The sequence below is a fragment of the Elephantulus edwardii genome, unplaced genomic scaffold (assembly GCF_000299155.1).
Source record: "Elephantulus edwardii isolate Elephantulus edwardi_28Jun2011 unplaced genomic scaffold, EleEdw1.0 scaffold00001, whole genome shotgun sequence".
NCBI classification, from domain to species: Eukaryota; Metazoa; Chordata; class Mammalia; order Macroscelidea; family Macroscelididae; genus Elephantulus; species Elephantulus edwardii.
Genome location: NW_006399751.1, coordinates 27,513,482 through 27,541,033, shown reverse-complemented (window position 1 = coordinate 27,541,033; position 27,552 = coordinate 27,513,482). Strand labels below are relative to the sequence as shown.

Genomic DNA, 27,552 nt, shown 5'->3' with positions numbered 1-27,552 from the left:
AGGATAGAAGGAGAATTGATGCCTTTGAGCTGTGGTGCTGGAGAAGAGTATTGAGGGTACCATGGACTGCTAGGAAAACAAACAGATTCATCCTGGAGTGGGTTAAATCAGGCTGCTCCTTGGAGGCAAGGATTCTGGGGTTTCGTCTGACATATTTTGGACCTGTTGTAAGGAGGAACCGGTCCTTGGAGAGGGACATCGTGCTTGGGAGGGTGGAGGGATGGCGCAGGAGGGGAAGGCCCTCTATGAGGTGGATTGATTCAGTGACTGGGGTAATTGGGATGGGTGTTTCAGAGACAGTGTGATTGGCACAGGGCAAAGCAGAGTTTAGGGCTGTTGTACATAGGGTCGCTATGAGTCGTAAGCGACTCGACGGCGCATACCAATAACAACCTTCTTGGAAAGAAGATTGAGAAGCCCATTTATTAAAAGACATGTCCCTTTTTTGTTATAAATGACAGCAGAGTATTCTAAACTAGACCACATGAATTACTGTCCGTATGCTTTCAGATTAGAGTGTGAGAATGGTCGATTTCTGAGAGGAATCTGCTTGCCTAGTAGACAAAGTGCTAGCTAGTGCTTTTCTAAGTTTCTCTGTCCTGCTTAGCGACAGTGCCCTCTACTGTCTAACTAACTACATTATAAAAAAAAAAAATTCATCCCACCTCATTGTGCAGGCATTGCTGACTCTACTGCACCTTTCATGAATACCTCAGACTGTGGACTGATTTATGATTGATACTTTTCAAGCATTGACTTTGCTCTTAATTTATTGTTACATACTGTGAGTTGGAACCAACTCATAGCTGACACTCTAGCTAGGTGTCAGGGACAGTAACTCACGCAGGAAGAGAGTGCCTGTCTTTCTGCCATGGATTTGAACCACTTGCCTTTCCCACTAAGTGACCAGAGCTCTGGTTGCTTAAATTATTCTGAAGGAATTCATGTGGGACTCCTCTTTATGTGGGCCATGTGATATTGAGTCATACTTGTTCCATTTCAATAATTTATAGACAAAATAAACTTTTATTATAGAATATGACATACGGAGTATAAATTGCCAATCGGTTTTTCTTTTTCTTTCAAAAGAATACTATTAACAACTTTTCCTAGAGACCACAGAGAAGAGTTTTATATGGTTTATTTGTTTAATCGACAATACATAGGTATATACCCCTTAAAATATTGAATTATTTATAAAGAAAAAAACTTCAAAAGTAGAGATGATCTTTAAATTTCTTAAGTAATGGAAAGGAATCTATCTGGCCTCCAGACTTTGTTCTTGCTCTGAAGGTAGTTTTATGGTATGTCCTAAAAATGCTCCCTTTAACATTATTAGCTTTACAACTTACTCAGTGTTAGACGATGAGCTCTTGGTTATAATATGTGTTCTTGTTCATATCTGAATTCTAACTCTCTGTTGCCCTATATTATACCATCACAAAAACACAGGTGTCCTTAAAAGGGATACGAGAAGAAAAGCAATCAAGCTAGTTTCCTTACTTTTATGTAACCTTGTGGTAATTATGTGAAGTTTTGGACAGTACTTCTTAAGAAAGGAGGTGAAAAAAAGAAAACAACAACAAATGCCTCAGAAAATAACACTTAAATTGATGAAAAGAAGAACTAGATTTCACTGAGAAATAGGTTCTTCTTTACTAGATATATAGTGACAGCCTTAAAAGAGAGGATTATAATGAAGAGAAGACAGAGTATAGAAAAGGTAATCTCTCAAACACTAGAGCCATCTTCTGTTGGAGAATTAATATTTTTATGATCATATTTTTAATGTATGTTCCAATTTAGAAGTTATACTTATCTTTCAAAAACGGAATTCTTTTACATAATTTACTACTTTATTATTACTGTTATTGTAGTTATGTGCTGTCAAGACGCTTGCCAACTCATAGCCAACCCTGTGTTCAACATCTCTGAACCCTGCTCTATCCTGAGTCAACCTTATTGTCTCTGACATTATCCTAGTCACTGAGTCAGTCCATCTCATCAAGGGTCTTCCTCTCTTGCGCTGTCCCTCTACACTCCTAAGCATGATGTCCCTTTCTAAAGACAGGTCCCTCCTTGCAACATGACTGAAGTATGTTAGACAGAGCTTCAGAATCCTTGCCTCCAAGGAGCAGTCTGGTTTCATCCTCTTGAGGATGAACCTGTTTTTTTCTCTTAGAAGACCGTGATATATTCAGCACTCTTCTCCAGCACCACAGCTCAAAGGAATCAGTTCTCCTGTCATTGTTCACCTTTCTGATGCTTAGCACATAATCACAAAGATGATGGACTGTATCAGGTACACTTTAGTCTCCAGACTGACAACATTGCTCTTCAGTATTCTGGAGAGATCCCTAACAGCTGTCTTTCCCAATGCAATTAGTCTTTTTATTTAATTTTTAAATTGTTATTTGAATGAAGATTTACAGAGAAAATTAACTTTCATTTAACTGTTAATATGCATTTATATTTTTTAGTAATATTAATTTCAATGTCTACAAAGTAATCACAATTTTTCCTCTTACTCCCTGCAATTAATCCTTCTATAAGCTCTCTTTGGAAATAAGTCTTTGTAGAAGTAATTAAGATGTAAGTTAAAGAGAGGTCATATAACACCTAGTAACCAAGCCCAGCTCTTTGACATTGAGTCAGTTTTTCCAAGACAGGTTTTCCAAGACTGTAGATCTTTATGGAAGCACATTGTGCATCTTTTTCTGGTAGAATGACTGGTGTGTTTTGTATCAGCTCCTTTTGATTTAGTAGCAAGAGGTTTTAACCACAGCCCCACTGGAGCTTATTCATAGTACAAAGCATAAGCCAAACCAAACACTGCCATCAAGTTGATTCCAACTCATGGAAACCCTTCATTGGGAATGATTTCCAAGGATGTAAATGTTTATGGGAGCAGACTGCCTCATGTTTTTTCTGCAAATCAGCTGGTGTTTTCTAATACTGCCTTTTTAGTTAGCAACCAGCGGACTATGTATGCTTCCAGGGCTCCTTCATATGGTAATGTTGCTATTGTGTGCAAGTCAGATCCTACTCAGAGTTGACACTCCAGAGGGCTTTCATAGGCAGTTGATCATAAGGGAGTTGATTGCCCATCTTTCTTCCACTAGCAACTGGTGGATTAGAAACCTATGCCTTTGGCTTGGCAATGTAGCTCCTTACCAAGAGGCCACCAGAGCCTCCCTTATACAGTAATAGATAAGCCTATATGCAGTTATCAGTGTTCTTGTAAGAAGAGATAGACACAGCGATCTGGACCTATAGAAGGTCATTTGAGAAAGGATATAGTAATTGAGATGATGCATATACAAGCCAAGAAACACCAGGTGTGGCTAACCACTACCAAAAGCTACAAGTAAGAAAGGCTTTTTCCCTAGACCCTGAGGAAGGAGTGTAGTCGTTCTACCACTTTGATTTCAGACTTCTAGCTTCCAGGCCATGAGGACATAAATTGCCAATACATCAGTGAAATCATTTTAAGCTCTCTTGTTTGTATTATTTCAGTATGTATTCAGCAAGATAAAAATTAAATAATTGCTTGTAAATCTCTAAGGACTTCTGGTCCTAAGAACCCAGAAATCATGCCTAATTAAGTTAACCAGAACTTTGATAGCCAGAAAAATCTTACGATCATTGAAACCTTCCCCCAAATGCCATTTTAAGACAAGGCACTTAGTCCAGAAAAGTCGGACCTAGAGTAGATGGTGGCAAGTTGATGTCATTTCTACAGTTTATCTCAAATCTCCTTAAATTAGATTGTTGCTTTTGAATAAAAAGTACCATACTGATCTTTGAATTTACTATTTATCACAATAAATGGATTTCATAAATAGTAGGATCTTCTTCAAATGATTATAAATTCTAAGACTTTATTTTTTATTCCTGTTTACTATACAAGATTAGTTTATTTACAGAATTTGAATACATTGTTTCCAGACCAGATTCTTCAATTTCCCTCACCCCCACTCTCATCAAATTGTACAGCCTGTAATTAATTCTCCCCCTCCCCCGCACATCCTCACCCCTCTGCTCCCACCCCCCACCCCGAATCCTCATACTCATTCTACAATAATGGTTTGACTTTCTTTTCTCTTTCTCTTCTTTTCCTCCCCTTCTGTCTTCCATGCCCCTTCATCTCTTCTTCTCCCTTATACTTGCTCTTCATTTTCTCTGTTTCCCTATGTAGATATTGCAATTGCTGCCCCATATGGAGGTGAAGATAAAAAAGGAATTGTTTATATCTTCAATGGAAGATCAACAGGCTTGAACTCAGTACCATCTCAGATCCTCGAAGGGCAGTGGGCTGCTCGCAGCATGCCACCAAGCTTTGGCTATTCGATGAAAGGAGCCACAGACATAGACAAAAATGGATATCCAGGTATGTCCATTTCAGAGATAATTGGAAGTAGTATTAGTTGATGTGAGTGCTGTATACAGGTATGTTGAAGTGTCTCTAGAAGAAGGGCATCAATTTGATTTTTTTAATCTACAAGTTAGTGAAGTTCTTTAATGAGGGTTTTTTTTAGCTTGTTTTTTATTACTGTAAACACTTATTATAGAATAAAAAAAAATGAAAACAAATAATAAAAAAAATACCACAATAATATCTGAGGGAGAGGGGAAGCTTTTTACGATAACACAATAAAAAATTATATCCTAGAGTATCTTAATTTATAGCTAGTTCCTCACTTCACTGCTTTGTACATTGAAGCAGAGTGAAGTAAAGTGATTTTCTCAATGATACAGTTTCAAAGAAAACAAAAATAAAGTGAAGCTTATATTTTCAGTTTTCCCTGTAAGCATTCTTACACATGCTTTCTTTTTTTATAAAATAGAAGCACTATTCATAGTATGTTTTGATTCATTTAAAATATCAGTTACTATTTCCACACATTAGTAACTAGTATTCTAAAACATGATTTTTATGTTTCCCATTCTATCCTATGGGATACCATATTTTATTTAGCCTTGTTGGAATCATGTTTTTATAAATAATTTTAGAACATACTTCTGATAATTTTATTTGAATAAAATTCTAGAATTACTGTATGAAAGGTATATCATTTCCCCCCCTTTAATTTGTATAACTTTGTTTTTGGGGGGTACACCCAGCAAAACAGTCTAAGTAGTTTGACCCACAATTCAGTGATGTTGATTATATTCTGAGTTGGGCAGCTGTTCTCGAACCTGCCTTTACTGAGTTGTCCCTCCCTTATTAACACAAGTACCCTATAAAGTTCCTATCTTTTGCCTTGTTGTCAGTTTAATCCCATATGCATCATTCTTTAGTAAAAGTCTAATGCTTGAGGTCATACTTTTTTCTTTCTTTCTTTTTTTAACTGATCTAGCTGAAGACTTCAGGGGATTTTTTTTTTTTTACTTTAGGATCTGAAGATACTGTCAGGGCAGTAGTTTAGGACTTGATCCACTCAGAAAGGCTAGAACCTGTGAGAATTTGAAATTCTGTCCTACATTTTCCCAGCTTTGATCAGAATTCTTCCATGGAATCTTTGATCAAAATTTTCACTAATGGTAAACAGGTACTATGCAGTTCTTTTAGTCTCATGTCAGATGAAGTAGTTTTTCTTTGAGACTCTCTCTCTTTCTAAAAAGGATATTCATACACAATGTCAAATTACAGCCCATTCCTTCCAAAAGAAGGTTTTGCCATCTTAATAAGTAAGTTTGATTGTTTAACCATAAGTGAGAATGATTGTTGATGTTTGTTCCTACATTGAGTTTAATCTTTGCTTCTTTTAAAAGAATTTTTAACTATTTGATAGGGGGCATATGTTCTTTTAACTGGTTTTTTTATTATTAGTAGTAAGTTTAAGCATTTTTTGTTATTTGCATATATTTTTATTTTTGTCAATTTTTGGCCTTTTTTTACTATTCTTTTCTATCAATATTGTTTTTCTCTCATTTTTAAAAAAATATTTTCTTTTATGTTATTTTGGTCACAAAGTTCTTTTATTTTTAATTTGTGGTTGCTGTGAAGCTGAACACTGTGACACTGATATGTCAGATGTGTTAATGGTTACCCATGGCAGATAGTGTTTGGTGGAGCACCCTGATTTAAACAAGCTTGGAAGGAGAAGTGGCATCTACATCCATAAACTTGCCTCCAGAAACTCACCCTTCTGCTGTCACTCTCCCTCTGCCTTGGATCCTCATATTCGTTCTACGATAATGGTCTTATACAGTATTTGTCCTTATGTGACTGAGTTAGTTCACTTAGCATAATGTTCTCCAGTCCCTCCCAAGTTAGGTAGTAATTTAGTTTTTCTTTCACTGCTTTTCCCCCTCTTCCTTTCTCTAGGGCACTGTTGTACTTTTGTACATTAATAATAATAACTCTAGAAGTAACCTGGGTTTGCTGTGCCACTGTCAGGGGGGGTGGTCAGATGCCATATGGCTGCCCATGATGGACAGTGTTTTGGGGAGCTCCCAGTTTAAGACAGGTTTGGAAGCAGGAGTGCCATCCACTTCCTAACCCACATGACTCTGGAAACTCTATGAACTTGAAGAAATGACACTAGTTATAGAAAGGCTTTAGGTCTTTTATTCATAGAGTCACTGTGAGTCGTTTTCGACTCGATGGCAATCAACAACAACTCTCATATAGGTTTCGCAGTATGTCACGTTTTTATGCTTTGACCAAAAAGATTACTTTTTCTTGTGATTAGAGTGAGTTTACAGAGCAAATTGGTTTTCCATTCAACAATTCACATGCATTTTCATTTGTGGTATTAATTGCATTCATAACAGTGTAACAGTGCTCTTTCCACATTTCTTTCCTGTGTTCACCATTTCTGTTTCCTCCTTCTGTCTTCTGAGCTGTCTATTGGTCTCATGTAATTGGTTGTTCCAGAGAATGTGTATTTCTCAGGAGTTACTGTTCACCTAGTATGCCTGTGTATTGTTTGATTGAAAGTCCACACACAAAGGTAGGGGTGTAAAAAAGTCTTTAATTTTTATGTAACCAAATCTGTCTGTCAATGGATTCTTAGGAGCTTTTGTGTTCAGAAAAGGCTATCTCCATTTTAATTTGGGTATCATGTGAGATATAAAGCTCTTACCTTCCTCCCCGCCCCCAAATCCCCCCAAATGTTGAACCAGTTGAACTACTAGGTCTGTTCTTGCTGATTAAAATGCTGTCTTTGTGTTGTGTTTCTCTGGTTTTATGTTTTGAAACTGTAAAATTCATAGATAACTATGAAAGGTTTTTTTGGGGGGGACTGTGCATGTTTGGAGGAGGGTGTTTCTTTATTGTTGCTTATCTTTGTTAAACATTTTTGTTAAATACTTTTATCTGTTGTATAAAGCTTTGTTGTGTGATGAAAATTTGTCATTGATGATAACTTGTGTATTATTTTCATAATTTTACCCTTTTAGATGTTCTCATACAACTGCTTAATGAAGAACAGTTATAAGAGCATGTCTAAATATTTGTTAGGAATTGGAGGTTTTATAGTGTGCTGTATGAATTTAGTAGCAATTATTATTATTAACAAGTTTCTGTACTGTCTCTTAAGATTTACTTGTAGGAGCTTTCGGTGTGGACCGAGCTGTCTTATATAGGTGAGCATTTCCATATCCTCTAAAATAAGGGTATTGAGAATTATTTGAAAGTTACAGAGGAAAGTACCAGTGTTTGAATTTCAATTTTATGCTCGTAAAATATTAATAAACATTTTTCGTTCTTTAAATTAAAGATTTGTTGTTTGGCAGTTGCTATTGAGTCTGTTTTCACCTCAGACCTTGTGGGGCTGAGTAGATTTACACCATGGGATTTTCAAGATTCATCTTTACAGGAGCAGATAGCCAAATCTTTTTGCTGTGGAGCTGCTTTGTGGATTTGAACCACTAATCTTTTGGTGAGCAGCTGAGCACTTAACCATTGTACCACCAGTGTTCCTTATTCAAGATTTGCTGTAGGTAAATAGTATTTATACAAAGGAGAGTCAAGGAAGAGACAGCTATAGATACTTTTATTTAGAAAAGCATTCAGTATTTCTCCTCTTTATTCATTAAATTATGTTTCACAATAGCTTATGATTTAAGTTCTTTATAAAAATTATTTGAGTCTATTTTTTTGCAAAAGACAAGCAATTAACTAGGTTCTTTGACACAGTGTTCTGCGATCATAAGGACAGTATATAATAAATCAGAAAAGGAATATTCTTAAAAGAGAGAAATGATGAAGTTTGTCTATGTCTGTTTTCTTACTTAAGTTTCTGATTATTCTCTATATTCCATCAATGCCTTAGAATATCTTCTGGCCTCCCAAGTAGATTTTCTGGCCTTTCAAGTAGATTAAGGTGTTTTCATTTTTATGGGCCATTTTTGTATGTGGCAGGAAAATGTAAATTTTTCTCTGGGACAGCAGTCACTTACAAACCCCAGAGATTGATGGTTTTCAAAAGAAAGTCACTGACGTGAACATGCCGGAGTTTTGTACAGACTTAATTAAACCTGTGCATCTGAATTTTTGCAAACTGGTTTTTGTTTTCTTTGTTGTTGTTTTTTAAATGATTATGGATTAAATAATACATATATATGTGGTAAAAATTCAAAGAATACAGAAGCAACTTCGCGATTTTTTAAAAACTCATTTTCTTCCACAGAGTGGAATAACTTCTCCCACAGTTAATAGTTTATTTGTATCTGTTTTTTTAAAAAAAACAATCAAACCTACTATTAGAATACAACTCATAGCAACCTCCCATCGGGTTTCAGAGATTGCATATATTCGCAGGAGGAGTCTGGCCATCTTTCTCCTGTGGAGCAGCTAAGAAACTCAAACTGCTAACCTTCAATGTATCAGTCAAGCACTCAATGCAGTCTGCCACCAGGGCTCCTTAGTTTATTTGTATTACGCCAGAAATATTCTATGCATTAAAAGCCATACATGTGTCCGTGTGTGTGGTCCTTTCTATCAATGCTTTCTTCTCATCTACTACCAGAATTCTATCTTGGATATCTTAGTGATCATTGCTTTATCAACATAGATATGTTTACAGTATTCATTTTTCCCATAGTATCAATTGGAATTGGATGCTATCTCACAATTTTTCTAACAAACCTGCTTTCGTAGACTGAATTTAGTTAGGATGACCAACTGTCCCATTTTACCTAGGAGTTCTTCTGGACACAGGGCTTTTTGAGCTAAAAGTAGGACAGTCTTGGTAAACCATCAAGCTCACTGGGGGAGGACTGTGTGTGTATAAATATATAACTGAGGTGTATATAAACTGAGGTGTATATATGTGCATAGATATGTATGTGTAAACATGATGTTGCACTGTATATACTATAAAACTGAACCTGCCTTGCCTTCTGGTTGTGTATGTATAACATTGCACTGTATTGATAGATAGATGATAGAGATAGAGATATATCTCATATTATTATGAGCCTAAAATACTTGGAATACTATAACATTTGTTTTAAAATCTCTTTTCTTCTTTTCACCAGGGCCAGGCCAGTTATCACTGTAAATGCTGGTCTTGATGTATCCCCCAGCATTTTGAATCAAGATAATAAAACCTGCCCACTCCCTGGCACATCTCTTAAAGTTTCCTGGTAAGAGCCTTTGTTCAATGGAAATCATTATTTCAACAATCATTGTTGAAAGTGAAGAGGGTCCTGTGACAGTGCTAAAGCAATTTCTGTAGATACACTGTTTTCATGTTGTAAGATTGTACTAAAGAAATGTTATTCCAAAGAAATCGTGCAGAAGTCTCCAGAAATAATTGTAATCTAGAATATAATTTTGTTTGTATATGCTCCATGAGCATATTTAGAAAGAAGACATAATCATAACTCATATTTAATTTTAGATAGATCCATTGACATGTATAATTTTCTAAAATCATATTCTTTTCTCAGATTTAATATCTCTGAATTAGTACATGTAAAGAAATTTTAGTTTGGACTAGTTATTGTTTTCATTTATTTACTAATTTCTAATTTCTTTTTTTTTATTATTATTATTATTATTTTTGTGTGAGTGTACCGTCAAATCAGATCTGACCGGTACAGGAGGAGATTGTCCCTCCTTCCCCGGCAGAGCATCTGGTGGATTTGAACCGTGCACCTCTAGGATTGTAGTTGCAGCTCCTTGCCACTAGGCCACCAGAGCTCCCCTTATTTATTTACTAATTTCTAAAGAAAAGAAATACAACATTTTTTGGAAAGGTCTCTGGCTGTATTCTTCTTTAGATTATCATTCTACATCATTTTGCTATTTCATTCTATTATTATTTTCTTTCCCTCTTTTCTCATATCTTAAAATAAAAAGAAAAAAATTTTCTTGACATGTATCAAAATAGATATAAAATTAAAATAATGAAAAATATTAATATAACTTTGTATACCTTAGTTTGGAAAATATGGCTCAAAATCTTTGTTCAGTCAGATAAGTTAGAGGGAATTTATAGATTAAAAGTAGAATGATATTAAATGTGGAAATTTTTTTCAAAGTAATCTTCTGATTTCTGCTTTAGATTTATGATTTACTAAAGACACTTTTCAAAATTTTACTTTTTGCTCATTTTTATTCATTGATTGTTTTTAGGACTTTGATTATAAATGTTCTACTGAGTTTTCCCCCATTCTCTCAACCTTCCTGTCTCTTCACAGTTGTAAATAATGTTTTTATAATTACAATTCACATATTTCAAATCCACCACAGTATGAGTTTCAAATGTTTTGATAAAGGCACATGGTACGATACACACTTTGCATCATATTCTATTAAATATGTGTAATTAAAACAAAGGTTTAGTGAAATAATACCGTTAATATTTCTATTCATTTTATTTATTTATTAAAATACGGGCAACACATCTCCATTTGTGTCTCAGTTCTCAATTCCATGGGGTATACTCCTAGTAGTGGAATAGCTGGGTCACATGGAATTCCTGTATTCAATTTTTTGAGGAAATTGCAGAATTTTACAATCCCACCAACACTATATTAGAGTTCCCACCTTTCCTCTTCCTCTCCAACATTTATTGCTTGCTGCCCTGCTAAACTTTACCGGTGCTACTGAGGTGGGGAAAAAATACTGGCAACAACTCACTACCTTTTTTAAAATTAATGATTCATTAAGATTTTGATGAAAGTTTACATGGAAAGTTAGGTTTTTCTAAAAGTTGATAATTTCTGTAAAAATGATTCGGTGTTCCTCCTTAGTTCAGTCATTCCAGTGTGTTGGTATTGACTACAGGTGTGTTTTTTGGTCTTCTTCCAATATGTTTTCATGCTTTCATGCCCCCTGATTTCTTATTTTTGCGTTTGAGAAACTGTTGATCTTTTGGTATTTTATAGAGGATATTAAAAGTTACTCTTAGAAGATGGACTCATTCTAGAGTTAGAGTCTTCATGGACAGTCGTCCCACAGGAATCCTTTGTTCCCTGCCTCCTGTTCCAGTTATCTGGCTTTATTTTTTTTAAGTTAGAATTTTAATTCTCTGTCTATTTCTCCCCCTTTATCTAATCATTGTTGTCTGTCTATCTCATTTTATCTATATAACTGTTGTGACATAAGTCAGAAGAGTAGATTGTGGTAGCAATAGACCATCTATTCTTTTGATTTCAGGATAAATGAGACTGACTCCTATAGACATGTTTCTTCTTTGCACTTTGAATTACTTGCTTACTTTACCGGTCAGACAGAACCAGTGGTGTGTCTTAGATGGCCATTTAATATTTTAAGACCCATAGTGTTATTTATTTCATAGGTTTTAAATCCTTTTTTTATGAACTGTGTTATGCCAGACTGAGTTGAGCTGTGAGACTACACCAGTTTCTCACTTATCAATATCGTTAGTTCCAAAGGCAAAATTGTTAAGTGAAATTTATGATAGCCTTGGCCATAAAAATGGATTGTATCTCATAATAGCTCCAACTCCGGACATCTTTGGTAAAGGACCAAAGACTGATAAATTCCAGAGTGAAACCTGAGTATGTATCTCAATGTCAAGAAAACAAAAGTCTTTGCCACTGAACCAATAGTCAAAGAAGAAAAGACACACTGTCACCAACTTCCTCTTACTTGGATCCACAGTCAACACCCTTGGAATTAGCAGTCAGGAGATCAGAAGACATACTGTACTGGGAGTTTCTACAGTCAGGGACCTCTCCAAATTATTGAGGAGCAGTGATGTCAGTTTGAGGACTAAGATGTGCCTTATAGATGTGCCTGATTCAAGACATGGTCTTCTCAGTCACTTGCTGCACTTCTCACACTGGACAATGAATAAGGATGACAGAAGGATTATTGATGCCTATGAATGACAGTGTTGGAGGAGAGTGCTGAAAAGCCCATGGACTGCAAAGGAACAAACTGTTATGTCTCGCAGAAGATGCAATCAGAGTGCTCCATCGAGGCAGAGATGATGAAGCTTTGTCTCATCTACTCTGGGCTTGTTGCTAGGAGAGGTTATTCCTTGGAGAGGGATATCATACCTGGAAAGGTAGAGAAATGGGAAAGGAGAGGAAGACCTTCAACCAGGTGGATTGACACAGTGACTGCAGCAGTGGGTTTGAGTGTATCAGAGATTGTGAAAATGGCAGAAGATAGGAAGGGGTTACTATGATTCATACCTGACTCAACAGCACTGAACAATAACAGGCCTAATGAAGTACTGTATTTGAAAGTTTACTATAAACTCAGTGTATAAGAGATGATATAAATGAAATGATCTCAGTCAAGCTCATTCCTTACATCCTTTAAAAAAAATTTATAGTGACTTGAACTTGAGTTTACTTAAACTCAGAACAATTTGGTTTCCCATTCAATTCATACACATTTTGTTTGGTGACATTTGTTCCAGTCTCCACAGTGTTGCAATACTTCTACTCTTTGTTTACTCTTTCCATATATTTTTTTTCCCCCCTGTCTTGCTTTTGAGCTTCTTCCCTTGGCAAATGCTGGCTCTCTGATCTCGAATACTTGGTAGTTCTAAGGAGTTCATTCCTTCCTGGTGTTACATTTTCAGCTGATAGGCCTTTCTGTAGCTTGCCATGGGGGTGAGTTCAGTTCTAAGGTTGAAGGATGTCTAAGGGCTGTAATCTAAGGGACCTAGTTAACTCTTAGGTTAAGCTTAACAGTAGTGTACATATCAAGGTTTTGTAATGGCCAGTTCACATCTTTTCATACTTGCTAAATGACATCATTACATGATTGCCAAACCAGCCAAGTTGCCAGTATTTCTCTTGCTTTGTACGTTGCTGTTTGTTATTGCCCCCCATATCTCAGTAATGCTGAAAACAGTTGGATGGTAGATGGGGTTTTTGAACTGTTTTTGTAAATGTGAAATATCAAATAATGAAGTCCTTGATTAGTGCAGAGTAGATGAATAGCCCTAATTCTTCAATCTCACTGAATCAATGCTGAATGGTGTTTAGTTTTTCCTCAATAGTGTCCATATTCGTGTATTCATTGAATTATGTGCTTATACCCATATACACCACATAGACACTCATTTATTTCATATCTGCTGTTTCATACTTATGGCAGTAGTGAAAAATCTATTTTGTATATTAAGAAAGGGAATGTCTGCAAAGGTCATGGAGCACCCACTCCTTCAAGATGAATCTCAGGTACCCTCTGGGAAACTGAGTGGCTTAGCTCTGCACTTTTTTTTTTCTTTCCTTCTAGTTTGTTTATTTGCAAAGTTCAGATATACTGTTTTCAAGAACAAATTCTTTCCATTTCCATCATCCCCCACCCAACAAATTGTACAGCCCCATGATTAATCCCCCCACCCCCTGCACATCCACACCCCTCTACTTCCATCCTCTCCCAACCCCTTGGATCTTTATACTCAGTCTACAATAATGGTTTTATACACTATTTATCCTTGTAGTACTGAGTTAGTTCACTCAGCACAGTGCTCTCTAGTCCCTCCCAAGTTAGTAATAATTTACAGCCATGCACTTTCTTATTCCTCTCACCAATAGTGGCATCCCATGGGGTGGACTTCCTCTGTAGCTGCAGCCTCCAGGTGGATACACAGGCATCACTGAGCCACGGAACACCTGTTCTGAGTACATGGCTCCGATGCAGCCTGAAGTTCTGCAGCTCAAATTTACTGAGAGGTAGGAAGAGAGGAAACAAAGTCATAGAAGTTTGTAAGAAGCGTGCACGTTTCTTAACATCCCTGAGTGAGTCATCGTGGGTGCAGCTGCTTGACTACACTCCCAGAATCCTTGTTAATCCCAGAATCCCAGATGTCAATCACTTGCGGGGACCAAAGGTCAGAGTCAGAATCACGAACACAACACTTGCAAGGGTGAGAATGGAGACTTGGAGACAGCTCTGTAAGGGAAGCTGTGATGTAGCACTAGAGGAAAGTGAAATGCAGTTAAACCATGAGCCTCCCGCTTTATTAAGCTTTATCTCCTCCATGTCTCCTTCTCTGCAGAGGAATAATCAGTAACTAGACTTGTTGTAGTGATGAACACATTGGAAAATCTTAGCGTTGTGGTGGGTTTTTTAAATTTCAGTAACTATATTTTCATTTTTTTTATATTTTCTAAACTAAAAAACAAATGGATGGTCTGGAAATGTATGGGGAAGAAACACTCCATATAATATCTGCTATTTATAGTTAGGTTCTACTAACTATTGGTGTTAGGTACTGTCTAGTCAAATATGACTCATAGCACCCTAGTGAACCATGGTCCAGCACCCTGTCCTGTCCTCATCAACTCTGGTATACTTGAGCTCATTGCTGCAGTCAGTCTATCCATCTCATTGAGGATCTTCCTATCTTTCACTGACGCTCTGCCTTTCCAAGAATGATGCCCACCTCCAAGAAATAGCGTCTCCTAGCAACATGCCAAAGTATTAAGAGATGAAGCTATGTCATCTTTGCCTCCAAGTAACACTCTGGCCTGTACCTTTTCAAGCTATATCTCATTTGGTCTTTTGACAGTCCATGAGCTATTAAGTACTCTTCTCCAACATCACAACTCAAAGGCATCAGTCCTTCGTCTATCATCCTTATTCATTGTCCAGCTCTCAGATGCATAGTAAGTGATTGAAAAGAGCAGGGCCTGAATCAGGCGAACTTTAGTCTTCTGATTGACATAGCTGTTCAGTACCACAGAGAGATCCCTGAAAGTAGACAGGCCCAATGCAGTGTGTCTCCTGATCTCTTGACTTCTGTTACCATGGATGTTGATTGTGGATCCAGGCAAAATTAAATCATTGACAACTTCAGTCCTTTCTCCATCTTTCATGATGTTGCCTATTGACTCAGTCTTTTTGATGTTTAGGTGTACTCCACGTTGAAGGCTGTAGTCCTTGATCTACAGCAAGAGTTTCTGTTCCTCTTCATACTGTTGTTATATGTCGTCGAGTCGCTTGCAACTAATAGTGACCCTATGAACAACAGCCCTAAACCCTGCTTTATCCTGTGCCAATTGCACTGCCTCTGACACACCCATCCCAATTACCCCAGTCATTGAATCAATCCATCTCATAGAGGTTCTTCCCCTCTTGTGCCGTCCCTCCACCCTCCCAAGCATGATGTCCCTCTCCAAGGACCTGTCCCTCCTTACATCCAACATGTCCAAAGTATGTCAGATGAAGCCCCAGAATCCTTGCCTCCAAGGAGCAGCCTGGTTTAAACCCTCTTCATACTATTAAGTAATATATTTGTATTGATGTGTACCTATAGTTACTTCTCCAGTAGGGAGCTCTGCTGGCCTGGTCTGTAGGGAGTTGCACTGTTAACCCAAAGGCTGCACCTTTTCTGATGGTTCATATTCATCAGTGTTCAATAGGATAAAAGTAGGCAGCCTTCTGTGTGATTTAAAGCCTGGAGGGTTAACTATCAGTCAGTTTCAGCTCAATGGCAGTAAAATCTTTTTGGGTAGTTATTTTGTTGTAGTTTTCTGTTGGATTTGTTTGTTTGTTTAAGATTGATACTTCTAAGGAGCAATGGTGGCATAGGGTATAGTGTATCAGGCTGTTAAACATAGGTTGTCAGTTCTAATCCAAAGGTTGTTTCTGCCCATCTGAATGGTCTTTGACCCCTTGTCAAAAATCAGTTGTCTGTAGATGGCTGAGTTTAATTCTTGTTTCCCTATTCTATTGCACTAGTCTGTGTGTCTTTTGAGCACATAGACCAGGGCATTTTGATTTTAGTTGCTAAACAGTATGATTCTTTTTCAGTACTGCTTTGTTATTTGATTTCTATGTTCATGTGAAGTTTGTAAGTGATTTTTCCATTTCAGGGAAGAATGTTGTGTAGGGTTAGAGCTAGTGCTTTGTTCATGTTACTATAACTGACTTTCTTGTGGTGACAGTATGGGCCCAGTCTTTTCTTCATTGGTGCCCCTTTTAAAAACATGCTCCCTAGTGTCCTGCTATGAGCTATATCCTTTTCCCCTGTTACTGTGTAATATTCTCGCTGTAATGCCCTGTACTTCCTCCTTGTCCTCCACGCACCCATCACAGGCCTCAGTGATACTCAGCTGCACTCTTGTAGCCCAGTGGTCTCAGCTGTATGACTTTTTAACTCTCATGGCTGATTCACGTCACTTTAAGAAAAAAAATCAGGCTGGAACTTTCTCAGATTAGCTCCTTTTTGATGTTTCATGTTTAGAATGGAACGGCAGCCCCTCTTCCAAAATAGCTGTGATGAGAAGTGCTCTCAATATTAGCACATAACATCTCCAGGCTTCTGAGTCAGCCCTGTCCCCTTCTTTTTGCTTTTGGACTCACCTCACCTGTCCTATACCTCATTTTCTTTCTTATCAAGGCACCAGGAAAGGAACTAAGTTTAACTTAATAAATAATGAATTAAAGTTATTATGCAAAGTTTTATATTTTGAGAATAGTATTAAATCTTTCACCATGGCTGTCTGCAATTTTGAGATCTCAGTCTGTGGTTGTTTTTAGTCATTGTTCAGTGAATTGGTTGCTAGGGAAATACAGCCAGTCACTTCTCTAACTGGCTCCGTCTCAATCATTAGATGCAATTTTATGGCCTATTAATAAATTGTGGAAAATTAGCTGGAAGAACTTGATAATTTAAGCAGCTATGTTCGGTACTGTAATTAAATGAGATATTAATTTAAATCTAAACTGTCATTTTTCTCATTTAGATTTATAAATTTGAAAGGCATTTAGGAGATTCTTTTTCTTCTTTCTTTTCGTCAAGGTACCAGAAAGGAAATGTACTTAAATTAATGAAAAATGAATTAAGGTTATTATGTAGAGTTTGGTTTTGCTTTTTTTATTTGTTTCTTTTTATTATTATTATTAAATTTTATTAGTTTCAATGGTTTTGCTTTTTTTAATAAAAGCAAATGAAGTTTATTGAAGGATAGAGAGGGTCCAGAAAGGGAAACATCTGCTCCCTGTTAAAGATCATTTTATCTTTAATGAAAACTATGTATAGTTTTATGTGTCATTTTTGCCATGTAATTAAAAAAAAATGTGTGGTACCCAGTAACATATTATTACTAAATATTCTGATTAGGAGTTCTGTATAGGAATCATGATCAAAAGCAAAAAAATGCAGAGCAGCCTTTCTGGAGTAACAAAGCCTGGGTAAATCCCTAACGCTAGTGTATTGAGATAGTCTTTAAACATTCAGTCACAAATGTCTCCTGACATCGTCTTAAAATGAAACAGTAGTTTAACTAGTCAAAAACGGCTGCCATGAGCATTGTGCTCCTTTACTGTAACTTGCTATGAGATCAAGTTACAGTAGTGTAAAAGGTTCCTTGGGAAACATAGAGGAGAATGAGTTTGTGTCTACAGGGGAGGAACAACCCAGGAAGGGAGAGGGAATGGTTGCAAAGCTAGAAGAATATAATCAGTGTCACCGAACTGTCTGTCCATGTAAAAATGACTGAATTGGTGTGTATTTTGCCTGGGTGTGTATTTCTGAACAACAACAAAATAAGTTAAAAATCACACAGTATTAAGATATTAAGTCTTCATAATGTAAACTGTAGTCTAAACTAGATTATAGAATTAATATATGCCTTTTTTTTTGGTACAGTTTTAATGTTAGGTTCTGCTTAAAGGCGGATGGCAAAGGAGCACTCCCCAGGCTGCTCAGTAAGTTGCGCAACGGGAAAACAATATTATTAATAGTATTGTAGCACAGCATGTAAAAAATATTTTTTATATTTAAATAGATCTTCAAATTGTATAATTTATTTGAATGTTTATGCATAAAGTTATTCCTCATTGCTTCATAATTTCTTCCTTTATTTGGAAACTCTTTTGCTAAGTCAGGCCTAATGTATTTATTTCTTGACTCTCTGGAAACACAATGACCTGCTGAGAGATTAACCTTTAGAAAGGCAAGCAGTTACCAATGTGAGATACGTTAACCTTCATGACAGAAGTCTCACTGCTTATAGGTAAAGGTCCGCTGATTTATGTTTTATGTCTGGGAGAAGTTACCTTTTGACTCCTCCTGGGTTCTTTGTATTCTGACTGCCTACTGATCACTCTTAGCACTTTCAGTAGCAGTGGGGTAGTTGTAGGTCTTTTAGGAGAAAAAGGGCCGTTAGATGTAAGTCAGCCAACAACTCTTGACTCTGTTCTTCCTTTCTTAAAATGGTTTTGTGTGACCCTGAGAGCAAGGTTGTTACTGTTATTAGGTGCCATAGAGTCAAGTATGACTCACAGTGACCCTTTCTGATCTGAACCCTGTCCTGTCCTGTGCCAGCCTTCCCATTTCTGACATACTTGAGCCCATTGTTCTAGTCACTGTGTGTATCCAGTGGTTGAGCAGGGTAGAGGTATTCATTAACTATTGCCAATATTTTCAATATGTTTGATCGTAACAAGTGTTGAGGAACATTAAATAATAGGACAAGAAGAATACAGTTTGAGTGTGTGTTATGCATGAATGTTTACATAGGGCAAGGAGGCAGGGTCTCATTGGAAGATAACTCACTCAGCGCTGTTTATTCTGAATCAACATGTAGCTGACCCCCAGCAGGTTTTCAGAGGCTGTAAAGTGCAGGAGTGTACCCATTTTTCTGTCTCAGAGCGGTTGGTGGATTCAAACCATCAGGCTTTGAGTTCGCAGCACAGCTCTCTACTGACTAGGCCACCAGAGCTCCCTCTTTGGAAGATAGTACTTCAAAAAGACCTAAAAGAAATGAAGGTGCTAACAGATTTCTGGAGTCCAAAGTTGAACTCACATATTTTTGAGCATGTTGTAAGGAAGGGCCAGTGTGTGGAAAAAGACTTTCAGTTCTCTCTCAAAAGAGAGAAGACTCTCAGTGAGATGAATTCAAACAGTGGGCTTGAGCATGGCAGAAATTAGGAGGAGGATGCAGGATAGGGCACGGTTTCAGTCTAGTTTCACAGGGACCCTGTGTATGACAGTTGACTCGGTGGCATGTATCAGCAACAACAGCAGATGTCTTGGGAAATTTTACACAGGGAAATGATGACTCCAAAAGGCTTAAGGAACTTTCGGAAATTGTTAGGAAAACAATAGTGAGGGCAGTATAACTGGGTTGAAATAAATAAGAACCAAAATTTCCTTCTGAATTTGAAGCAAAATTCATCATTCAGAGAAGTCGGGATCAGAGTGTAGTTTTACAGGTCTGTGCTCATCTACTTTGAAGAAACCACCTAAAGAAAGCCTTCATGGAAGGTAGTAGTCCTGATAACTGTATGCTTCAGTGTGCTGGCTGCGTGTTCATTTCAATATACAAGTAGCCCCTGGTGGTGCAGATAGATAGGTGAACATCCTCAGTGGCCAACTGAGATCACCTGCTGAGGATGAAAAGTTGGGGATTTGATTATATCAGAGGTCCCTCAGAAGAAAGTCCTGAGGTTAGTTTTACAAAATGTAGTCAAAGAAAGACTATGGAACACAATTCTACTCTGACACAGTCAAGGTGGCTCTGGGCTGGAACTGATTCTGTGACAGCTGTTTGCTGTTATTCCTGTTAAAGTGGTTTTGATCACTTACGTTGTGGGAGACAACATTACCTGACATTTTGATGAATTAGAATTGACTTGTGGCAATTTACTACTTCTTTACTGCTTCATTGGAAACATTAATTGCAGATGTTGCAAACTATCCATTAATCATATGGAGTTTAATACAATGCTTTGAATGCATGTTAATAAACATTTCTTCATCAGAAGCAACAATAGTCATGTTATTAGTGTCATTGTTTACTATCAGTACAACCTATTGTATGAAAATAATATATGATGTTCCTGGGAGATAAAAACCCAAACCGGCTGCCACGGATTTGATTCCAGCTCTTGGCAACTCTCCATCGAAATTCTGTGACTGTAACTCCTTGTTAAAGGACACTCTTCCTCTTTCTCCTGAGAAGCAACTGATAGCTTCAAACAGGTCATCTTTCGTGTGGGAGCCTATTATGTTACACACTTACACCACCAGAGCAGTTTACTTTGAATATAGCAGGATTTAAATTAGTGATCAGATACTTACTCAGAATGAGTATGTTAGTAATTTTACTACCTGTGTAAAATATATATTTAATCTGTAATGGCCAAAAGAACAAACAAATCTGCCTTGGAAGGAAGTGCAACCAGGGTGCTTCTTAGAAGCAAGGAGAGTAAACCTTTGTCTCACATGCCTTGTGTATATACTCACGAGGGACCAGTCCTTGGAAAAAGACACCCTGCTGGGAAATACAGGCTCAGCAAAAGAAAGGAACACCCTCAGGACACAGTGACTGCAGTAATGGGCTGAGCATGACTGAGATAGTGAAGGTGACCCAAGATATATATATATATGTGTGTGTGTGTGTGTGTGTGTGTGTGTGTATGGTTGCTAATGACTTAGAATCAAACTACTTTTTAAGGAACACATATTTTTATTTGCATAAAATGTCTAGGTATCCATGTCAGATAAATATCTGTAAAGGGTAGGTTGGTTATATCTTCTATTCTTCTGTTTGAATAGCTTTCCAGGTGGAACTCCTTTTGGATAAGCTCAAGCAAAAGGGAGCCATTCGGCGGGCACTGTTTCTCCATAACAGGTCCCCCGCACACTCCAAGAACATGACCATTTCAAGGGGAGGACAGATGCAGTGCGAGGAGCTAGTCGCATATCTGCGGGCAAGTTAACTTTCTGTTCTTTTATCTTGTTTTTTCAGTCTAATTGTTTTCTCTTTCCCCTAAGTTATTTTCTCTTTTTGTAAATTGTTTTGTGTTAAGCCAAAAGGAAAAACAAAAAAATACACTTCAGAAAACATGGCTTTTTTTCCAGTGTTAAACCTAAGGAGTAATGGATTTCCATTCTTGACAGATCAGATATTGCAAATGATCTTCCCCAGCAGTAGTGCTGAATAAATTATGATAAATGTACTTCATAAGTATTGCTGGACTCCCTAGAAAGTAAAGGAGTTCTCTAGGGTCCAAACAACAATCCATTGTGGGTTGCAAGCATGTGAGCCAGGAGTGCTGGTGAGGGGTGGAAGTGGAGAAGAAGCAATAATGGAAGATACTAGCAGTGGGATGCAGACTCACGGGGGGCCATCTGCAAGCCAGGTCTCAACCTGAAATTCTGCATTTAAATCAGCCAATGGAGTAAAATTTAAGAGTTCTCAGGAGAGAGGACCACCTCCAACAAAGTCAGAATTTCTACAGAATAAGTTCAATCAAGTATGAATTCATGGAAAAGAAAAATGCACTGAACATAGCTAATAAATCTGCAGAAGACTAGAACTGTTAAAATTATCAGTTCCAGAATATACACTGGATTTTTTTTAAAGTGGTAAAAATTTGTATAACAAAATATTTGCCTTTGCAGCATTTTTTACACATACATTTTCAATGACATTACTACTGTTCACCATACTGTACCACCAAAGGGTGAAATTTTTTAAAAAGATAAAAACTTTTTAAAAATATATAGATTTTGAAGACACTTAATAAGGATGCTTAATGTAGTGGAGAACTCTGCACCAAACCACCATATTAGAAAATGTAAAAATTGACCTCCTATGTATCATAATTGGAAGCAGAAGTGGCATCCACTTCCTAAACAATATACCTCTGAAAACTCTGTGAACTTTGATAAATGGCGATGGTTGTGGAAGGGCTTCAGGCCTTTTGTTCATGGGGTCGCTATGAGTTGTTCTTGACTCGACAGTAGTCAACAACAAGCTACATGTATCATAAAGGAAATCAATAAACATTTCAAAAACTGGTATCATAGAGAACATACTTTAATCACAATCCAATTTTGAAAATCAGTAAAAAGAAAAATTGGCAATTAGGAAAAACTCTTAAGTAACTTAAGCCAAAATTAATTACTATGAGATTTACTTGGAATGGAATCAGAAGTAAATACAATATGGCCTGGTGTGTAGGATGTCAAGGAAGCAGGATGTGAAAGTGAATGTGCAGCCTTACATGATTTAAAATAAGCACAAAGACTGCAGTTAGGGAATGAAATATGTAACTTAAGTGTTTTGAAAAGAATCTGCAGTAAAGACTCGAAGGGGGAAAAAAAGAATAAGAACCAAGATTAATGAATTTTTAAAAGATAGAATGAAGAAGATTATCTTTTTGAAAGACTGACCAAGAAAAAAATGGAAAGAAGAAAAACCACACTTAAAAAGAGACATACAACAAAGAATTTTGGTAGATTTGAAGGAACAAGTGTAACTTCTGACTTTGTGTTGTGCACCCAAGTATTTCACAAGATAGTTTAAGATAATATCATCATTAATCGGAAGCTTTTTTTATCTCTAGGATGAATCTGAATTTAGGGACAAGCTAACTCCAATCACTATTTTCATGGAATATCGGTTGGATTATCGAACAGCTGCTGATCAAACAGGATTGCAGCCTATTCTTAACCAGTACACTCCTGCCAATATTAGTCGACAGGTACTGTATTCAAGCTATCATGACTTCATTCTACAGTCTTAAAATGATAATTACGAACATAAGGTGGTACTGTAGCAAAGTGATATATTTGGAAAAAAGCAAAAAGCAGCTCAAACCCATTGTTCCCAAGTCACAACTGACATACAGCTGACCCTCCAGGGGGTTTGCAATAGCTCCTCCTTTTGGGAGGAGATCACCCATCTTTCTCTCTCAGATCAGCTGGTGGATCCTGAACTGCTGACCTTTGGGTTTGCAGCACAACTCCTTAAACATTGCTAATCATGAAACATTAGTGGTTTTAATTTATGTATGTTTATTTCAAATATGAAGATACGAAATAAATAGGTCATAAATAAGGTCTCTTGATAAGCTGAGAAAAATTTTTCCATTTCAGCTGTAATTACTCTGTAAAAAGTCACATCATTTTATTTCAGAGAAGTTAGAAGAAAAAGAATCTGAATGTTTTTTATTCAAATTGTGAAGAGCCACATAAAACTTATTATAAGGAGCTCTCCTGCCATGTTGCATTGCTAACTGAAAGTTCAGTGATTGAAACTTAATAGCTGCTCTGAGAGAGTGAGATGGGCCATTTCTTCCCATAAAGATGTACATCTGGGAGACCCTAATGTAGAGTTGCTACTAGTCAGACTTAACTCAGTGCCAGTGGGTTAGTTTTGGAAAATGTATAATAGGATAATCTATAGAGAAAAATACTATCATATTTTATAAAAATAAAGCAAATAAATTATTAAAGAAAAAATGCTCTGTCACTTACATAACACTGTTTTACTAAACAATTGTGATGAACATTTACTCTTGGATTTACATTTTATGTCTAGAAGTGTGCTTGTTTATAATTCATAAAATCAAAGGAACATGGTTTCAGACTATATTTTTAGAAAATCCTGTGAAAAATCTTTTCATTTGAAGGTAACTTTATTTCTGCCTTTTCCTTTTTTATTATATGTTCATGGTTTTAGATTGATAATTGCTGATCTTTTAAAAATTTTTTTTCCTAAATTTAGTTTGTTCTTCATTTTCCTAATATCACATACATTTTTATTTTCAAATTTGACAAAATTGTTTGTGAGTAACATGGGCGCATTCCAGTGGAATTTTTACATTTTAACAATTCCGTTTTAAATTTCATTTTTTACATTAATCATCATAGAGTACACTGTTTTCTACTATTCATTTATGAGGAATGTCTAAACATTGTTCCATGTTAATACATATTTGTTATTTTTATTTTCAATGGGTGAATAGTATTAGATTGATTAGTAATTTAGTAATGAATTTTACCTCCTTGGGTCTATCATTCACAACTTTGTATTTTTTAGTTATTATTTTGCCTTAATTTTTAAATATACTACTTATGATTTTCTTTTTATAATTTTTTATATTATTAATATAAATGATTAATAAATACACTAGTAGTTTTAATGCTAATATTCTTTTTAAACCATTTAAGTAAATTCCATTTTGAAACTCTAGAGAGTAGTAACTTCAGACAAAACTTACTTCCTTTCCTTTTCTCTTCTAGTCTTCATCCTTTATTATTTGAATGTTTCTTTCTGTGTGTGTCCATCATATGTTCCAACAATGATGGAATTTATTTGTAGGCATCTTGCTTCTGCCAGAGCAATTTTGTGTACACTTTACATTGTTATATACCCACCCCACTAGTTATACTTTTTGCTTCTCTCTAAAATGGATCCTCGTTCATCAGTTTTATTATTGAACTTTTCTAGCCCATTGGCCTCACAGTAAAGGACTCTGTCCATTAGAAAGATTACATGGGCCATGCTTATCATTTGAAATTTGCTACTTACAATATGAAATAAAAGTAAAAAGAAACACATGTAAATGGTATATATTATCAGATAAATATCTTGCAGTATATTTTTTTTTCTTAATTTTATTGGGGAAAAACATGTTGGGGATACAAGGAGGTGGGGGTTGAGAGCAGAAGGGTGAGGATGGGCAGGGATGAAAATTGTAGGATGCAGTTACAAGGCTGCACAATTTGGTTGGTGGGGGGAGCATGTGAAGGAGATGAAAAGGATCCAGTGGGGACCAGATGATACAGGGCAATGGTAAGCATAGTCCAATGGTGATTAAACAAACTGTTTTATTCACTTATGGGTTTCTCATTTGGGAATTGGGCATAGACTCTCTGGCTTCTTCATGCTGAACAGTGGCATTGATGTGAAGGGGGAAAAGGAGCACACTTTATCACCTTACTGGTGGTCTTGGGTTGAAGCTGCTTGCCTTCTTGTTCTGTTAGAAGATATTTTCCTGACTTTTACTCCCCTCTGGACTGCAAAGTGTTTTCCCAGGTGCGTCCAATGGGGATGGCTGACTAAACCCTGAGGCTCCATCCTCCTTTGCTTCCTTAGCTGGCAGTTGTATTTCCTTTTTGTCTCTGGAACTGGGTTCAGGGTCAGGTCTGGAGTAAAACTCAGTGTTAAGGTTACCTATAGGAAAGGGAACAAACCCAGAAAGAGCAAACTTGTGAGTTACAAATAGAAGGGCTTTGGGGGTGTTACTTACAGTGTACTGGGGGAGAGGGTGAAGGAATGTAGCCTAGATAAAATTCTCTGTACACCCTAGGCAGTTTTTTCTACTTAGGGGTCACATGGCACAACCTGAGGGCTGAGGAGTTTACCCTGAGGGCTGGTTCACACTGAGGGCTAAGAACGGCTCACCCCCAAGCGCCAAGAATGGTTTGCCCTACACCCCAAGGGCCAAACAGCACTTCCCCAGGGCCAAACAGCCCACCCCAAGGGCTGGATGACATCCCCCAAGGGCTGGGTGCCACACCCTAGGGGCTGGCTGGCACACTTCCACACCAAAGTCCCCTCCCCCCCAAGTCAGGACCCAGTGCCTCACTGAAGACTATGTGGTCAGGGACAGCGTCCCCAATTCCAGCACCACCACCTTTACCCGCCCCCTCTAATAAGTGGTTATACTGTAATTTGAAATAGGTGTCACTGCCTTCCCCCTTTATAAAAGGAGAAGGGAACCTGAGAGTGGTGAACACCCCACCCCCACCCCCACATCTAAACAGTTCTTGGCAGAGGCAGTCAACAGATCAAAAGATGTGGTGCATTTAGGATATCTGTCGTCTTGGACATGCTGCCACTGTTAAGTGTCATCAAGTCATAGACAGCTCATAGTGACTCTCATCAATCCATTGTATTGGTGATCTTCCTCTCTGGCCTTCCCAAGGAAACCCCAACCTGCCGTTTCATCTCCCAACGCCACCATCTTGCTCCAAGAATTCTCCCCAGAACAAGTCCACTCTGTGGTGGTGTGGTGGCTCTGCTGCACCAGCCTGGGGGGAGGGGGGTGGTGCCTACCATCCATCCCAGGTGAGGGGATCCCTGGGGCCCGGTGGTGGGAGCCTCATGGAGCTGCGGCGGTGGCGTGGGCTTGGCAGCAGGGGTTGGGAGCTGTGGGACTCACCCATTCCTCCCTGGGAATCCTTGATCTTCTGATGTTGAGCCTCAATCCGCACCAAAGACCAGTCATCAACTGTTTAACTGTTCAGTTATCAATAAACACAGGGCTATAGAAGGCCATGGTGGCCCTCCTCCATGTGGTCTGCTGCTCCCACAGCTCACCAGGCTATTTCTGCCACCATCTCTTCCCCTTGCAATATATTTTAATAATCTCTTAAACCTTAAGGCATAGTAAACTTATAGCACATCTCAATTCAGGTATTAAAACTATTGAAAATATTCTTTGTTTAGATTTCCTAACATTTTACAGCTCCAAAACTATATTCACATATTTAGATTGTTCCAAGCATCCTAAAAGATTTTCTAGTAACTGAATTGATTATGTTTTTAAATTAATTGCATTAGAATTAAAGACTTTATCTCCCTTGTCTTCCAACTCCTATTTCAAGTGCTGAGTGGTCACCTGTGCTCACTGGCTACTGTGTGAGTGCAGCACTGGAATTTCCATTGCTATACCCTAATCATTTTTATACGCTCCTTCCTCATTTATTTGTTCCAATATGTATTCTTTTGTGCAGGATATTACACAGCCATGTGTGGTTAAGTACCATCGGGTCGGAACCAACGCATAGCGGACCCTCCAATGGGTTTTCAGTAGCATTTAATCACATGAGGGGAGATTGCCTATCCTTCTTCCTTGGAAGAGTTGGTGGATTTGATAACCTTCGAGATTGCAGTGTAGCTTCTTAACCCCAGGCCACCAGAGCTCCCTAAAATAGCCTTAGAGATTGTAATTTTTTTCCCCTCTCTCCTTGCTTGGAGGACAATGCTCTGCATTTCTGTGTCTGAAACTATTTTTCCTAAATACCATGCATGGAGAAGTAGAGGGTAAAAAAAAAACTAACAACAAAAAAACCTTTCAGTAAGATTGATTGACATGGTGCAACAGTGTGCTTAATTGCAGCCGGAACTAGGAGAATAAAGCAGGGTTGGGCAAGGTTCTGTTTTGTAGTACATAGGGTTGCTATGAGTTAAGTCAGTGGTACCTAATAACAAGCACCCCAAGTTTGTTAAATCCTTTTTCCTCCCTGTAGGGTGGCAGTTAGATAAATTTCTCTTTACTGCTGCTTTATTGTTGTTGTTGTTATGTGCCTTTGAGTCACCTGTGACTCGTAGCAATCCTGTGTACAGCAGGTC

The 27,552-nt window shown here is 37.5% G+C and overlaps 1 protein-coding gene across 3 annotated transcripts in view; it reads left to right on the top strand.

Annotated features, from left to right (window-relative positions):
- ITGAV (integrin, alpha V) overlaps nt 1-27,552 on the top strand; it is a 123,415-nt gene that overhangs the window by 72,575 nt on the left and 23,288 nt on the right. For all 3 annotated transcript variants that reach the window (XM_006878773.1, XM_006878771.1, XM_006878772.1), the window contains 6 exons: nt 4,199-4,390; nt 7,548-7,593; nt 9,490-9,597; nt 18,045-18,103; nt 20,958-21,112; nt 22,754-22,891. In XM_006878773.1, the coding sequence (XP_006878835.1) occupies nt 4,199-4,390; nt 7,548-7,593; nt 9,490-9,597; nt 18,045-18,103; nt 20,958-21,112; nt 22,754-22,891 (698 nt within the window). The remainder of the gene's footprint in view (nt 1-4,198; nt 4,391-7,547; nt 7,594-9,489; nt 9,598-18,044; nt 18,104-20,957; nt 21,113-22,753; nt 22,892-27,552) is intronic.